The sequence below is a fragment of the Anabrus simplex genome, chromosome 1 (assembly GCF_040414725.1).
Source record: "Anabrus simplex isolate iqAnaSimp1 chromosome 1, ASM4041472v1, whole genome shotgun sequence".
Classification (NCBI taxonomy): Eukaryota; Metazoa; Arthropoda; class Insecta; order Orthoptera; family Tettigoniidae; genus Anabrus; species Anabrus simplex.
In genome coordinates, this window is record NC_090265.1 from 918,975,128 (window position 1) to 918,993,409 (window position 18,282).

General features: G+C 40.5%; 1 protein-coding gene across 2 annotated transcripts in view; it reads left to right on the forward strand.

Moving 5' to 3' along the window:
• LOC136857751 (GRAM domain-containing protein 2B) overlaps positions 1-18,282 on the forward strand; it is a 1,093,462-nt gene that overhangs the window by 110,090 nt on the left and 965,090 nt on the right. For both annotated transcript variants that reach the window (XM_067136651.2, XM_067136652.2), the window contains exon 2: positions 2,164-2,311. In XM_067136651.2, the coding sequence (XP_066992752.2) occupies positions 2,164-2,311 (148 nt within the window). The remainder of the gene's footprint in view (positions 1-2,163; positions 2,312-18,282) is intronic.

Here is an 18,282-nt window from a genome sequence, read left to right on the forward strand (position 1 = left end):
TAAACGATCACATCTGTCAACGTTGAACACAAGACATAGAATTATAGTAAGAATGTTGTAAAATGGTGACTTGAATTGACTGTAGTCTTCACAGGGCTCTGCCCACCACTGTTGCTAAATGATTAGCATGCTGGCCTTTAGACAATGGGTTCCCGGTTTGAGTCCTGGCTGGGTCGGGGATTTTAATCTTCATAAATTAATTCCCATGGCTTGAGGACTGGGTGTTTGTACCACCTTCGTTACTAAATTTCATCGTAGGTAGGACCCAATCGTCACAGACCCATGGATCGCCCACAGGCGTAAACTCAAAAGACGTGAACCAGGCCGGATGCCATTATTATTGGTACGGAGTTACCCGTGGAAGGCAGAGGTGAAAGAAGGTGCGGGCTGGAATGGGTCTAACTACAAGGCCGAAAGATGAATTAAAATTTCAATAAAGGTTGTATTTTCAAAACAGATAAACTTAACAAATTTCACGTAGAATTTCAACAAATAACAACAAGCCAACAAGTCAGGTACAAGACCAGGAAAAGCCAAGATTTAAGACGATTTAACAATCTGGGCTTCGAGCCCCAAGTTTTATAATTCCTGAGCTCTCAGCTCACAACCACCAATTACCAAAGGGAGGAAAACCCCTAATTACATGGAGCACTTGCTCCCACCTAGTAATGTCAAGCCTCCTAGAGGCACCTTTCAAAACACCAGAAAGAGCTAACCCGCTCTCAATCTTTCAAACCTATTCAAGGCAATACCATACTTTACAATCACTTGCCATCAAGGCACAACTTACAAGAATTAAACAGGGGTATCTCGTACCCAGCCTACAGGGCCTTAAAAGAAAATAATATGTTAATTTAAATGGCCCTAAATGCAAGAAAGGAAAGGAGGCGTGAATTAGCACTCCTAAATACACATTTTAAAACCTAAGAGGCACTACGCCGATGACACAGGGGCTCTTCCCAAGCTAGGGAGGTGACTCGTATAAGAAAAACAATGTAACACATTAAGGAAGAGAAGAAAATCGGTTATGAAAACGTAGTCACCTTAAATCAAAAATGAAGGGGAGCTCGAGAGGGTAAAGCACTCTCTATCCCCGGATTACAGTTAAAGATATATGAAGTTTTACAAGGACAGAAGAATTTTACATATTCCAAGAGATAGGTTACATATTAAAGGTTTCGGGCCTGCCTCGCGGGTTAAACTGCTGAGCTAGAAAGAAATAAAGATGTTAAACGGCCATTACCTTGTTGAAGAGCGGCTGCCCGAAGGAAGAGGCGCTACCCGCCCCCTGCTACACGTCCATACACTAAGCTAGAGGTTGTTGAAGTGGCGAAGAGCCGTAAAAATCAGCAGTTTTTAAACCCTCGGGAAAGATTCGAGACCTTTCATGAATAAACACGCTACACCCTCTTTCTTTATTGGTTGATGTCACACGGTACACACAAAATCGAAGAAGAAACACGTTATTGGTCAAAAGTTAATTACAGAAATTCTTGATTGGTTAAAATCAAAACCGGCGGACAGAAAAGATTACTACTGCCAACCCACAAATGAAAGAACGAAATTTAGTAAAGAGAAAAACATATGAATACAAAATTTCTTCAAAGTTCCTTCACTTCGCACCAGGGTGCATGATCATTTTTTTTAGTAGGAACATCTATAAGAGAAAGTCCACACTTCTTGACCAATAGAAAACAAAACACGTTGAAATCCACACAGTATTGACAACTTGGTAATCACAAAATTTTACTGTAGTGACATCTTCTGAGAAATTTATAAATTGGTCCAGTTTTTAAGGTTCAGATTTTCTCCAGTAGAGGAGGATTTATTGGCGCAAGATTTAAAATTGCGGCGTAGGGGTGTACCGCCCGGTACAATTATTATTATTATTATTATTATTATTATTATTATTATTATTATTATTATTATTATTATTATTATTAACTGCAACATAAATTAGAGTAATACAGACTGTCAGATCATTCACATGCACGTAGTATGAATCGGCGAGTAATCCATATTAATATTAAGTAATCCATATTATACTCAAGTGATCTTGACATGGAGTTCCAAAGTGATAGGAATGCAGTATAGGCTACTGTTTTAATGTGCAATATTATATCGCAAGTTCTGTTTTTGATATATGTGTCGCTGTATCTCCAGATGACTACAAGGACGAGTGGCTGTGCCGTCCAAGGACGCCGACGCCCTCACGGACATGGCCGGAGTCGACGCTGTTCTGGAGAGAGAATCGGAACGTGACACATCTCTTAGCACGTAGCCTACTTCAGCTGAGCGCACCTGCCTTCACGTAAGTGTTTGTTCCAATAAACCATGAAGATTATATAAACATCAAAGTAGGATCTTCTTACATTATTACTCCTACAGAGTCAGGCTGTTTCTTGTGTACCTGATATCATGCAGTCCTCCGAACAGAAAGTATCCCGATCCTCCTCGTAATGAAGAAATTGTAATTAACACACATTTTCACGGGATCAGGTGCAAATGTGGAGAATGATTAACCGAGATATGCCTAAAATATTTTTTGAGTGGGTTCAGGATTTTATGCTGTATAATTAACGTATTGCATGAGTTAGTACAGGTAAACCTTAACTTGGAAGAAAAAAATATTAATTTACACAGAAAGAGGTGTCTTTTTAAAAGGATAGTAGGCATATAATGGGTGTATTGGTCATATGCACATATGGTATATAAGGTAACATGAATACAATAATAATAATAATTTTATTTGCTTTACGTCCCACTAACTACTTTTACGGTTTTCGGAGACGCCGAGGTGCCGGAATTTAGTCCCACAGGAGTTATTTTACGTGCCAGTAAATCTACCGACACGAGGCTGTCGTATTTGAGCACCTTCAAATACCACCGGACTGAGCCAGGATCGAACCTGCCAAGTTGGGGTTAGAAGGCCAGCCACTCAGCCCGGCAACATGAATACAACTGTCATGTGTTTATTGTACGGTATTGTGTACAATAATGAAAGAAATATTCAATAAGACTAGCATCCGTCTTCACATATACACATACAAATTTGCATGAGTGAATATGTATATTTGAGGTGATTTTCAAAACCGTTCATTGTGGCACTGCACAAAATATTTTATTTCTAGTGTACCAAACACTTCTCACACTTTTCACACTTCAATAATGAACGACATCATCACACGTCTTAGTCTTTTTCTGTTCGGTACTGAGTAAAGCATTTGATATGCAATGCAGCATTGCACTTCTAACATTTCACGGATGCCTTCTTGTGACAAATTCCGCACTGCGCCTGCTTGCCGTATGGTATCATGATAGGGTTTATTTGATCGTACCTGGAATCTCTATTCTCAAGACTTGAAGGACAGCACCTTTTCTTTACAGCAGCCCACTCTCTTGTTTCTAGAAGGACAGTTACAACACGTTGCGGAAAGTCTGGTGGTCTAATTTGCCTTTGTTCAATCTGTGCAACTGCCACGCGTTTAAAAAAAATATAGATCAATGCAGTGAGCTCCAAGTGTAAACTATCATTTCTGTCCACGAATGGATATTCTGTACAGGCTTATATTCTGGTTACGCCTCCCATTTCAGAGTTGTACTCATGGAAGTGGTGTGGTTGTTTCAAAGAGATTATTTTATTGTCTTTATCAGACATCTCAATTTTACTAAAATCACCATCATAATCTTCCTCTAATGCATTCGCTGTTTCATAATACACCTGAAAACAAAAGCGTTCTCGTAGACCCATATAAGCCTACTGTTTTTTCTATAGGAAGCCTATATTCTCCTGTCATTGGCCTGGCAACCATAAAAGTAAACCATTAGGTGATATCGAAATATAATACTTACATGCCAAGAGAATGTAAGCTACGAAAAAAAAATAAGTGATGTACTTGTAACAATAATCTTATTGCCTTTGAATTTGTCAGCGCTCGTTGTCTTCCGCGATTGCAATATAGGTTTCGTTTAGGGATGCATACCACACACATATTCTCACTCGGCTACACTAAAATGGGTAGTCTGCAAGTTCATACCTTTCCCTCCAATACTGCAACATTGTCAAACCGAACTCATTATAGCCAGCAACAATGACTGAAAAAAAATAAGAGAGTGTCAGCTGTCCTTTTAAAAGGACGGTAGGCATTTATTCGCTTAATCCAAGATATTATCACACTCTTCTTTGAGTAGGAAGACTCTCATTTCAATATACAGATTACTAGGCAAGCAAGTTATGAGAATTTTCAAATAGGTCTTGCGGATTAGCTGTTTAATATATTGGCGAGGAAATGATACAGACTTTCCTGATCTGTACTCTCTTCATTGAATGCAAGTATTTTCAAATATTTGCTCTTGGGATCGTCATAGAGATATATGGTACAGCTGTAACAATTATAGCCTCCCGAGGGCTGGAGTCCACCCAATTTTAAACATTCGAACTCATCATCCAAACAAACAATGAGTATTATGTTTGTGTTTGAATTGTTGTAAAATGTGTTTACCTTTGAGTACTATGACTTTCACTTCACTGTCACCTGTCAAAACATTGCTAGAGAGGAATAAACAAAATGGAACCACCAGTGTTTACATCGTTCAATGTGAAGTGCTCAGGTAAGCTTTTCTGCAATTGAAAAGGATTTGCTAATGTTTAAGTGATTGGATGAATTACTAAGAGTTCGTTTAAACGTACATATTACATATTATTGCACGTAATATCAGTCGAATAATATCAGTCCATTGTGGTATGTTTAATGGGACATCAGCTCTGTGTAGCATGAGAAAAAAATTCTTTCCATTTTTTCATGAAGAACAGTGCTCGATTTAGTCCAAAACTTACTTTTTTCAACACCAACACCTACATTTTAATTCTACTCAGAATGCCTAAGCATCAAAATAATGTCACTATGTTTCACTATGTTGTTGTTGTTGTTGTTGTTGTGGTTTGGATCATCAGTTAGTCTGGTTTGATGCAGCTTTCCATGCCACCCTATTCTGTGCAAACCTTTCCATTTCTACGTAGCTGCTACATCCTACATCTACTCTAATATATTATATAATTTGTTTTAGAACTATAAACACATTTTCTTCACAGTACGAAAAATCATATGGAACGGCTGAAAATTTTGGTGTGATAACGCGCCACGTGAAGGTATTGTCTTAAGGGAACCGGGAAGAGTGATAGGCCCAAAAATTTCAAGTTTTGTTTTCAAGCTTAAAAATCTCCGATCTTCCCTGAAGAATTTAATGTATCAATAATTAAGCTGAAGTAATATTTGAGGCAATAAAATTAGGTTTAAACACAACTCTGCACGCTGAATATCATAGATGCTACCAGCTACCAGTCAATCTTTCTTTTTGGATTTTCCGTTAGTCATATTTTTTAAAACTTTGTGTAACTTTTTCTCAGAAAATATCACATCAATGTATTTGAAACTTGGTAGATTGCTTGTGGAAGTAATGTAATCAGATACCTTGATTAGTACACGGAGGCCAACTTGAAGAGCAATGAACATTTTACACAACATTTCAGTTTTCAACTGGGATGTACAAAAATAGTTTCTCAACTCATGTGAATAATAGGACAATCATTTTTCTTCATCAGTCCAACAATATTTTAAGTATTATGCATGCAAAGTTAGGTCTGGTTTGAGTACTTTCTCAGAAAATGTTACACCAATTAAGGAAATTTTTAACAATATTTTTAAAATATTAAAATATTTTTATAATTTTCTCCTCTGACAAAAAATATTGAACATAGAAGATTGATGGTCTATCCAAATAATGAAGAATTTATTCTGAATATATCAACAGAACATTCAAGAAAATACCTCTTATAGTTTCTGAGATATGTGAACAAACATCGGAAATTACATTTTTCTATCGTTTCACTCTTGGTTTCCTTAATACAGTACCTAGTCGGTAACATTTCAAATTTTGTTGTTGATATTATTTCATTAATTATAGGCACATTTACACCTTAAAGACCATGAGTTACCATTAATTTTACCGCTGAGGCTTATGCTCTGCTGGGGCTCCATAAAATGGTAGGCCTACTCTCTTCATGAAGCTCTCGCACTTCAATTTTGAGATGCTCCCAATAAGCTTTCATGCTCGTCGTTGGTGATTTTGGTCTGTCTTGAATTATAAAAGATATATGTATTCTCCAGATTACGTTTTAAATCGTTTTGAAGACATTCATTGCCCATTTATTACGACATTTTACGAAAGAACATTTTTTCGCACTTCTTTGCACCATAATTTTCTGAAGTAAACACTATTTGAATTTTGTCATATACGTGTAAAATCTACTGATATGAATCAAACGACACCTTGCATAAGGTGCTACCATGCCGAAGTTCACAGCTATTTTACCTGATAGCCGCACGGCGAGGTGATTTAGTGTCACCATATACAGTAAGCACTATTTCATCACTAGGGCCCGGCTGTTTATGCCGTAATAGGTTAGAATGTAAACTTACTGAAGCGAGTAACAAGTAGAGTCTACCCGCACGACGGTAGTGCTATGAGGTTTGCATAAAAATTAGGGGTTCGGCCCATTAGAACCCCCTAGAATTTATGTTACTCCCGCTACATTGTTAGAGCGGGCTAGTCGACGTTTCCTACTAAATAATTTTGTTAGTCGCTTCAGTAGGTTTGCATTCTAACCTATTACTGCATAAATACCGACGCCAGACTCTTTTGATAGATATATGGACTGTCTTCTTTAAAATTAATTTTGATTCTAATACTTCCACGTTTTCATAGCGTTCACCGGGCCGAGTACGGTTCGGAAAATTTGGACAACGGATTATTACCTTAAAAAGCAGCAAAACATTGCTTCAATGATATTGTTGTAACTGTTAACAAAAAATAATATTAATGGTACTGTTAGAAATATCTTTACCGAGAGAGATTAAGATCGCGCAGCTGTGAGATTACATTCGGGAGATAGTGGGTTCGAAACCCACCGTAGCCAGCCCTGAAGATGTTTTTCCGTTGTTTGTCATTTTCACACCAAGCAAATGCTGGGGCTGTACCTTAATTAAATCTAAGGCCACTTGCTTCCCAATTCTAGCACTTCCCCACCTTTGCGTTGCCGAAAATCTTCAAAAAGTTAGTACGACGTTAAAGCACTAGCAAAAATAAATAAATAAATAAATAAATAAATGAATAAATAAATAAATAAATAAATAAATAAATAAATAAATAAATAAATAAATAAATAAATAAATAAATAAATAAATAAATATCCTTTATGTATGTACGTCTACCCCTTGATACGGGGACAGGGATGAGGTGAAATGAATGTATATGGCAAGTTTTACGTCGGATTACCCCTCCTGAGTTGAGGGGCTAATGGAGATGAAATGATTGAAAGTGAATGAAACTGGGTAAGGAGGTGGAGGGAATTGTCTGAGGCCCATAGGCCTAAATAGAAACTGTCCCGGAAGTGAAAGTAGGAAACCTCAGGAAACCATTCTCAGGAGAGCCGACAGTGGGGTTCGAACCCTCTTTCTTCCGAAAGCAAGCTGATAGCTAGGTGACTCAAATGCACAGCCAACAGCCACTTGCTCGGTCTGAGTGGTCATGTGTAGGGCCCGGATTCATATGCACTAAAAACTCCAAAAATATGCATGCACATATGCACTAAAATGTTGAAAATATGCAGGAAAATATGTAGAAACGTAAAACAAAATACACTTACCAAACGCATCATTTAATTTTAACTCAGTGTTAAATTAATAAACATGTTTCATTGCTTGCAAAATGATGCATGGCAGTGGGTTATGAACAGTTTTTCATTTTAGGGGTCAATGACTTTCTGTTGTCGGACAGAATTACTTTTTACGTTGAAAATGATCGTTCTCCGTCGACGGACGAAACTAGGAAATACTGGTACACTGGCATTGACTGCTTAGAACATGATTCTGGCCAAGACTGCCTGATTCTACTTATGTAGTTGCTTATGGATTGAATGTCTGAAAGATCGAAATAGCTGTTGTGAAAAGGGTCATTATCCGCCTGTCACACTGAAAGCACTTTCCTTGATCAGGGAAGGCTTCTCGTATTGCCAAGGGATGTACAACATATATAGAGTTCATTATATTTTTCATTTCGTTCCGAAATCTTAGATAATCGATCACACATAAGAGAAAAATGTATCTAAATATGCACTAGCGTTCAAAATATGCACTTGCTTATGAGCATATGCATTTTAAAAATATTCGGGCCCTAGACTCATGTGTCACAAGCATGAATCATTCGGTTTCTCAGAATAGATTCCCAGACCTCGGTCACTTGTTAAACACCTCACTATCTACACTGGTTTGTTCAATTACGCATTAATTTCTTGTGTGCATCAATGTTCGTATCCAATGTTATTTTGTTTAGCCACCGTATTTACTTTCCCTCGGTGAATTTTCGATGTCGAAGCTATTAAACTGTTGTGTCTTATAGTGAAGGAACTGTAGCAGATGGGCATTCTCGGCCATATCTCTATTGTTCATATTCCACGTAGTACTGCAGTCCCCGAGATTATGATCACGTTATTAACAATCAGAAAAACTACAAGATTGTTATTTTACTCGGGAAATGAGGATTTATTTAGTTTCCTGTTGCGTTCATTACAGAGCCAGTCTACTAAGCACACTGAAATACATTCATCAACTGACCCTACAAGACATATCTTCACACCATTCATCACGAGGATTGGTTACATTACTAACATTGCCCGTACCGCTGCTTCTGTCACATTGTTAAAATCAAAGATGAGACTAAGATAGATAGACAGACTGATGATTCACCGACTTGGCTAGGCCGTGCCAGAAGACTCATTGCACTCTCAACACTGTCTTTTACCGGAGATGTGTCTGCGCATGTATAGTCATATAGATGAAATAATGTATTGAAAAAAGGTCTTTGACTGGACTGCGCAATTGCATATTCACTGCCGTCTTGAAAAATCAATGTACTAAAATCTCTAAGCTATCTGCAATATTAGATCGTGCGTGTGGGGGAAAGTCTCGCATGATAGGCTATAGGTAAAGTGTTTTCTCCTTAGGAGCTCCGCTGTTCATGACTGACAAAGTGGATCATCAGCAGTGCAACAAGTATAGTAGCGATGGCCAAATAAATGTATGGAAAATGTACTTATCGTGAAGAGGATTGTAAAGGCTAGCCCTGTCGTGTAGTAGTAGCAGCGGCTTATCCACCTGTTATCCAGAGGCTCCGAGTTCAATTCCTGTCCAGTCCAGGGTGACTGGGCATGGTCCGTACAACGGTCGGTGATGAATTCCAAGTTTTATTCATACTCAGCACGTCGCCCTACACGATGAACAGGGTGAATGCATGTTGTGTATCATGCCCTCAATTATGAGTTGAGGTTATGTTATAATCGTACAGTGAGATCATGTGGAAACATCGAACGCCATGATATCTACGAAATTAAGTATCACTGTGAGTGATAACCGCTTGGATGGGTAGCCAGTATGTTGTTAGTTAGAAGAGGAGTGAAGAAAAACCTGGACAATTCACAGAAAAATATTCCTGCTAAGAATGCGTAATCGGTGCAAGGGGCATCGCCATTCAGCACTTCAAGGTACCGGGCTGAGTGCTGGCTGTTTGAGTCAAAATTGGTGGGTTCTAATCTCGACTCTTTCCGCAGGTATTTGAACGTTCGCGTCGGTAGACTAAACGGATCGTCAAATAATTCCTTCGGGACAACATTTCTTGAAGAACACGCTGCACTACAAACCACCAAAATACACGCAATAGTTGGCGTCAGGAAGGGAATCCGGCCTAGTACCAGTGAACTCACCAGAATGTGGAAAACTTTGAGGGAGAAGGAGGTCAAGATTTTGCAATCTTCACTTCCAAAATACTACTACTAGGACAGAGAGAATCCGAAAGGGATAGCTGCCCTGGAACATTGGGTGCCGTACGGTAACAGCATCAAATAGATAGTCATTTTGCCCTATTTATCTTAGGATAAAATGAGCTTATATATTTGAATTTTGAAATTTCTCTGTTGTACAGTTATCCCCGATCAGAAAAAATAATCTTTACATATACCGTGTAAGTGATTATTTGCCATTGACAATGAATTACGTAAAATATCTAAAGAAATATATTTTAGAAACGAAACCAAAATACCAAAAGAAGAAGAAATTAACTGAAAATTTTGCCAGATCCTTGCACACCGAAGAGTAACCCGATGACCTCCCAACAACTGGCGGGTATGTGATACGTTTCTTCGAGGTACTTAAAACAGGGTTCGTAGTGTCTCTTCATTTCAGAATCAACTTTGGCCTGTGAGCTGTTGCTCTCAAACCTTATTGTTTGTTCAATAACACCGATTTTTCCAAATGTTCTTCTTCTTCTTTTGCCACCGCCTTTTCCCACACCTGTGGGGTGACGGGTGCGAACTCCGTCGCACTAGTGTATTTGGCCCATTTATTTACTGCCGGATGCCCTTTCTGACGCCAAATCTATATGGAGGGATGTAATCACTATTACGCGTTTCTATGGTTGTTGGTAGTGTGGTATGTTGTCTGAAATGATGAGGAGAGTGTTGGGACGGACACATGCACCCAGTCTCCGAGCCATTGTAGTTAACCAATGAAGGTTAAAATCCCCGACCCGGCCGGGAATCGAACCCGGGACCCTCTGAAACGAAGGACAGTACGCTGACCATTCAGCCAACGAGTCAACGCCGATATTTCTAAATACACTTTATACATCATACATAACAATAGCACAGGATATTTGTCAAGCTGTTCCTACTAATAAACTCACGGAGATGATACTGAAACTGCCCAGAGTGCTTGTTGAACTGGATGATTATGAACGAATAAATAATGAATTAACGTACGCATATATGAAATCATAATAGTTACACTTGTTTGGGTCTACTTTCATTTATCAGGCTCAATAATGGGACTGTTAAGTCTAGCCCTGTGGCTTAGTAGCAGTAGTAGTAGTAGTAGTAGTAGTAGTAGTAGTAGCAGTAGTAGTAACAGCAACTTATACACCTGTTATCCATAGGCTATGAGTTCACTTCCTGTCCAGACCAGAGTTGAAAACTCCTGGAACGTGCCTCAATCAGGTTCGCGAGTTCAATCGAAGAACTGTCTGTTATGAAATGAAGTAATAATAATTTCGTATGGCCATTTCTAGCCGATTGAGCCGTTGTAAGGCAGATCCTCCGATGAGGGTGGGCGGCATCTGCCATGTGTAGGTAACTGCGTGTTATTGTGGTGGAGTTTAGTGTTATGTGTGGTGTGTGAGTTACAGGGATGTTGTGGAAAGCACAAACACCCAGCCTCCGAGCCATTGTAATTAACCAATGAAGGTTAAAATCTCCGATCCGGCTGGGAATCGAACCCGGGATCCTCTGTACAAAAGGCCAGCACGCTAACCATTTAGCCATGGAGCCGGGCATGAAATGAAGTGAATTCGATCGAGGCAGCCATGTAATATGGCTGAGGATGTTGTCAGATTAGTCACGCTCAACTCGGATATCTGCAGGCGATCTGGCTGCAAAGCAGTCATCATGGTAGGCCAATGTTCCACGTGTTTATGTAAATTATATATATATATATAATTCGCTGGGGCCATCAAGGACCACGTTAAGTCTTGTTGCATTTGACACTGAACTTGGCCTTCTTTAGAGCCCAAATTTCCCTCATTCTTTGTGAGTGGGCCTGCTTACGCTCCTCTGTCCAAGGGGCACCGTGTCTTCTCTTCGGCTGCTCGTCTCGGTTTAGCCCGTTCGTCAATATTATCTTGCGGAAGAGATCTGTGTTAAGGGCGTCTTCACCTGAGATATGTAGCATTTGCAGGTCTTCTTTGGTATTTCTAAACTAGGAAATTGTGGTTTTGGGGTTTGAATAAAAAAAGTGAAATATTCCTTTAGTTAACTTTCTTCCGTCCATTCTTTTCAGATGACCGTAAAATCGTGCCCGTCTTTTTCTGATTGTGTCGGTAATTTTCCCTATTTTGCTGTAGACTTCCTTGTTGGATCTCTTTTGATGGATTCCATTTCTGTACTTTGATCCCAAGATTCCTCTCACAATTTTGCGTTCTCTTTTCTCCAGTTCTTCAAGGAGTCCTTTGTTGGCATTTAGAGACAGGGTTTCGGCTGCATATAGAACTACTGGCTTCAGAACTGTTTCATAGTGACGTATCTTGGTGTTTTGGGAAAGGCATTTTTTGTTGTAGATTGTGCGGGATGTTTGGTAGGCTATTTCCAGTTTGCGTACTCGCTCCTGAAGTGCTTCTTTGTCCAGTCCATTTTTCATGACGATTTCACCCAGGTATTTGAATTTGTCTACTCGTGTGATGTCTCCGTATTTTGTATGGAGTTTTGGTGGAGCCTCTTTGATGTTAGTCATTACTTCTGTTTTCTTAAACGATATCTGCAAACCAGTTTGTTCGGCAATTTCCTTTAAAATTTCAACTTGAGCTCTAGCGGTTTCTATGTCATTTGAGAGAACAGCAATATCATCGGCAAATGCTAAGCAGTCTGTTGCGATCCCCTTGGATTTGGTTCCTATTCTCAATGGACTGTAGTTGGTTTCCTGTAATCTCACCCGCCAGGTTCTGATGATCTTTTCAAGATCACAGTTGAAGAGTATAGGGGATAGCCCATCACCTTGTCGGACTGGTGTTTTGATGTCAAAGGAATGCGAGAGACATCCGTGGAACTTCACCTTGGATTTTGTATCGGTCAGGGTGGCTCTAATTAATGCCAAAAGTTTCAAATCAACTCCAAATTCATTTAAGATGTTTAGCAGGACTTCCCGGTCAATGGAGTCGTACGCTTTCTTAAAGTCCACTAAGACAGACACATACTGCTTGGACCTTAGCGTACAATATCTGATGATCGTTTTGAGATTTTGTATCTGTTCAGCTGTTGAGCGACCTTTTCTGAACCCTCCTTGGTATTCACCTATTTGATGTTCGACTTGTGCTTCCAAACGCTCCAGGATGGCAAGTGATAGAATTTTGTAAGTCACGGGTAGCAAATATATTCCTCTGTAGTTGTTGATGTTCTTCATGCTGCCTTTTTTGTGTAATGGATGGTTCAAAGCTATTTTCCAATCTTCGGGTAGGGTCTCCTTGTTCCAAATTTCTTCTATTTGCTTTTGCAATATATCAAGTGATTCCTCTGGGGCATATTTCCATAGTTCTGCTACTACTGAGTCTTCCCCCGGCGCTTTGTTATTTTTGAGACGGGCAATGTGGCGCTTGATTTCATCTCTGTCGGCTGGTCTGGAATCTGGGTACCTGAGTAAGGGTTCCTTGGTCTCAATGGCGCTTTGAGGTTTAGAGCAATTAAGCAAATTCTTGAAGTAATCTGCCAGAATGCTGCAATTTTCTTCATTTGATGTCGCCAGTGTGCCGTCCTTTCGCTCAAAGCATAGAGATGGTGGTTTATAGCCAGTGAGTTTGCGTTTGAAGGCTCTGTAGTACTCTCTGCTTTCATTCTTCCTAAAGTTTTGTTCTATCTTTTCAATGAGAGATTTTTCGTATTTACGTTTCTCAGTTCTGAACACCCTAGCTGCTTGGGCACGTTGGGTTTTGTAGGCTTCCCAATCATTTTCTGATTTCGTAGAGTAGTACTGTTTCCACGCATTGAGTCTTTCTTGGAGGACTGATTCGCAGGTACCATTCCACCAGGCATGCTTTTTGCCTCTCTTGATTTCTGCAACGTCTTTGGCGGCCTCAACAAGGAGACCTTTGGCGTTGTTAAAGTCAGTGTCATTTGGTCTAGCCTTCTCCTGGAACTCCTCGACCCTTTGCCGAAGTTTATCATTGTCGAAGCGTGTGATCTGTTTGGTTGTCTTCCTTGTGTTTGCGGGAATTGGTTTGAATTTGATAAGAGACATATAATGATCTGAGGCCACATTGATGCCTTTCTTTACCTTGGCATTCATAATCTCAGGGCTGTTTCTTCTGGAGATTGCAACATGATCAATTTGGAACTCTCCAAGAGCTTGGACGGGAGACAGCTAAGTCATTTGCTTTCTGGGTAGATGGCGAAAGTGGGTCGACATGACCTGCAGGTTGTGATTTTAGCAAATGGACACCAGTCTTTTGCCGTTGGGATTGGTTCTTTTGTGAGCAGGGTAATTTCCTATAACTCTCTTGTACTTCTGTTCATGACCTAGTTGGGCATTGAAGTCACCCAAAAGAAGCTTGACATGGTGTTTGGGGATTTTGTTTAATTTTTCATCCAATAGGTCCCAGAAATTATCAACTTCGTCTGGATCAGACTTGTTATTATCGTTTGTAGGAGCATATGCGTTAACTAGGGCGTAGGTCTTGTTCGCGCATTTAATTGTGAGTATAGACAATCTGTCATTCACAGGTTCGAAATTTGCAACCGATTTAAGGATCTTGGTTCTAACAGCAAACGCGGTTCCAAGCATCACAGCTCCATTGAGGATTCCTCTTTGCGCTTTGCTCTTGAAAAATCGGTAGCCTTCGGATTCAAAAATCTCTTCATCTGGGTACCTTGTTTCCTGTAGGGCCATTATGGATATCTGATTTTCGTGAAGAGCTTTGGTGAGGGTTTTCAGCTTGCCAGTTTGTGTAAGTGAATTTATGTTGAAAGTTGCTAGAAAGGTTTTAGATTTTGGCCTGAGTTTTTGACTCTTCGGGGTACACCGAGACGCTCCGACTCGTCTCTTGCATGATGTCGAGTCTCCCCCAGAATCCGAATGAGGCTCGTGCGCCGTGGCGTTCACGACGAGGGATTTATCCGAAGATTTACTCCCTGGGGTATGTTTCTTGAAATGTTGTGCCATCAAGCTTTTTGACTTGACTTTGCTTTGGACGGGTACCCATCCTTTTACAACTAGGGTTGTTAGCCCTAGAGGTTGCCTCAAGATGTTTTCTGGCTTCTGGTCATTTACCAGTCTTCGCCGTAACCCTGGCAAGGGACCAGTTTTTTTTCACGGTGGTATTTTATTTCCCTACTACCCTCTGACTCTGCTGGCGGCAGAGCCAGCGAGTTTCCCCAATTCCAATGGGACGCGCCCGATGGAGGTAACCAGTAAATCCCCACACGGGTATTATTATTATTTTGTATTATTATTATTATTTTGCTAGTGGCTTTGCGGCACACCGACACAGATAGGTCTTATGGCGACGATGGCATAGGAAAGGCCTAGGAGTTGGAAGGAGGCGGCCGTGGCTTTAATTGAGGTACAGCCCAAGCATTTGCCTGGTGTGAAAATGGGAAACCACGGAAAACCATCTTCAGGGCTTCCGACAGTGGGATTCGAACCCGCTAACTCCCGGATGCAAGCTCACAGCCGCGCGCCCCGAATCTCACGGCCAACTCGCCCGGTAGTAGTAGTAGTAGTAGTAGTAGTAGTAGTAGTAGTAGTAGTAGTAGTAGTTTTTTGTTATGGCAGGGGAAAATCTTTTAAAGACACCACTCCGTGTGGGAGTTGGATTTCCACCAACTAAAAACCCCTGCCCTCTTCACTCAGACCATTCTGGAACTGCTTGTCGGCATGACATCAGAATGGAGTGATGTATGTTATTAAGTTCTTCCTTTCTCTTCTTTCTCCTTCATCCCCATAATGCTTGTCGCCATTGCCTTTACTGTGCTCCAGGCAAACGGGCTCTCTAACATAATCTGAACCAGATTCCCTGGCGTGAGTTGTCAGCCAAGTTGTTGGCAGGCTTTCCTTCGTTCTTCTTCCCATCGAACACAGTAGAAAAAAGTGTGTTCTACTGTATCCCTTTCAGAACAGTACCGACAACCATCTCCCTGCGTCTTTCCCATCTTCATGGCGTATACGCCTAATCTTCCATGTCCTGTCAGGATCTGCGACAGATAGTAATCTACCTGCCGATGTCTACATTTAAGCCAGTCTCCTATGTTGGGTATTAGCTTTTTTGTCCATTGGCCAACATCGGTTGTGCCATCCCATCGGTCTTGCCAGTCTAGTAAGAGTTGGTTCCTCGAGGCTTTCTTTTCCTCAGCAGATATAGTTGCACCCCTTTCATGCCAAAGTTTTCTCTCTACAACGAGGAGGTCAATGAGAATACTGGCAGCTACAACTTGTAAAGCTGCTGTCGAAACGGTTCGATATGCACAGGTAACTCTGAGCAGCATTTTCCTCTGTACTCTTTCCATAGCTCTTCGGTGAATCTTCCTCCTGAGTGCATTGTGCCAGATAGGTGCAGCATAAAGTAAAATGGAATATACTGCAGAGCACATAATCCGTCTCTTAACTGTTCTTGGTCCCCCGATGTTAGGCATAAGCCTGGTTAATGCCGATGCCTTCTTCTCTGCATTTTGGGTTACTGCCTTCACATGTGCACCAAATGTGCAATTCCTGTCAATAAGAACTCCAAGGTATCGTACAGACTTTCCTGGGATAATCACTGTATCATTTAATAAGAAACGGACATTTTTCCAATTCCTGGAACCTTTCAAAATTACAGCCTCAGTCTTATGTGGAGCCAATCTCAACTTATTATTTACCATCCAAAGGTTAACTCGTCTCAGTGATTCATTTACTCGGAAGGTCAGTTCTTCTACATTCTCTGCTATTACCACTATTGCAAGGTCATCTGCATAACCAATAGATGTTGTCCCTTTTGTCAGCTGCAGGCGTAAGACACCATCATATAGAATGTTCCACAAGGTGGGTCCTAGGACAGATCTCTGTGGAACACCAGCACTCATTTCAAGATCTTCTAAATCATGAAATCGTATTCTTCGTCCTTTGAAGTACTTAACGATTATTTGTTGTAGATACTGAGAAATGTTTACCTACGAAGTTCTCTCAAAATAATGCTCCAAGAAGCAGTGTTAAAAGCATTTTTGACATCTAGCGTTATCAAGGCAGCCCATTTCTCACTGCTTTCTGCCTGTATTTGAATCACCCTCTCAATAGCTTGGGTTGTGGTTCTACACTTTCTAAATCCAAACTGGTTCGAAGAAAGTCCTCCCTGTTGTTCAAGTTCTTTCTCCAGTCTAGTTTTAATCAATCCTTCGTAAAGTTTGCTCAAGATGTTTAATAAGCAAAGTGGCCTGTATGCTGATGGATCTAATGATAGTTTCCCTGCCTTCAATAACAGCATTAGCTTGGCTACTTTCCACTCATCGGGGAATTCACGCTTTTTTAATAAATCATTGAAGACTGATAAGATCCAACCAGGTGCCACCTCAACTGCATACTTGATGGCTTCTGGTGGGATTCCATCTACACCTGGTGCCTTACCAGTCTTCATATTGCGTGCTACCTCTTGTAACTCAACCACAGTGAACGGTTCTGCAACACAAAAATCTGATTCCGTTTCAAGTCTGTCATTAGTACAAGGGAACAACTCCATTGCTATGGCTTTCCTTCTATCAGCTGGGAGTAGTAGTAGTAGTAGTAGTAGTAGTATAAATTCTCCGGCGTACTGGCCGTATGGTCAGCTTGAGGCCTTCGGTTCAGAGGGTCCCGGGTTAGATTCCCGGCGGGATCGGATATGAAATGACTAGGCATTTTCTACTGTTACACATACATTTCTGATCCCACTGCTCTTCGCCACTTATTTCTCACGACCGTTCAATCTCTCTTGATCTACTCCTCTCCGATTTGGACAACAGCCTCCCCCTCCATAATTAACCAGTTAGACAGAGCAATCTCCTTTCCTGCAATTGTAAGGAACGCAAACTCCAAGCTCAGAAATCTGTCTACGCAGCAGGTATTACGGCATTAAATGCGTCACCGTTGCACATCAACAGGTAGCGACAGGTAGCTTCCCGCTCTATCACAATCAAAATCCACTTTTCACACACTCAGCACACAATACTTAAACGATAATTTCCAATCCGCCTCCCAGCTCTCTTTAACACTATTAACAGGATACAAGAGCGCTTGATATAGCATCAAATAAAATTATATTCCAGAGGAGTACAAAAAGTCCCTTAAGTATAAGTTGAAGTAAAGTGGTTATACCGCCATGTTGACCCACAACGACTTGGCTATGAACATGGCTTTCCGATTTGGACAGTTGTTATTAGTAGGCTGTGTACCTGATCTTGTTATATTTTGTTATGTTTGTTATATTTTATTATGGGAGTTTACATTTTTTAATTAGTCTGTTGACAGTACAAGTGAAATGCACTCAGTGTAGCTGTACCTTGTGCTTCGTAAATTAATTCATAAAATAAATAAATAAGTAAATAAATATTTTTTTGCTAGCGTCTTTACGTCGCACCGACACAGATAGATCTTATGGCGACGATGGGATTAGAAAGGCCTAGAA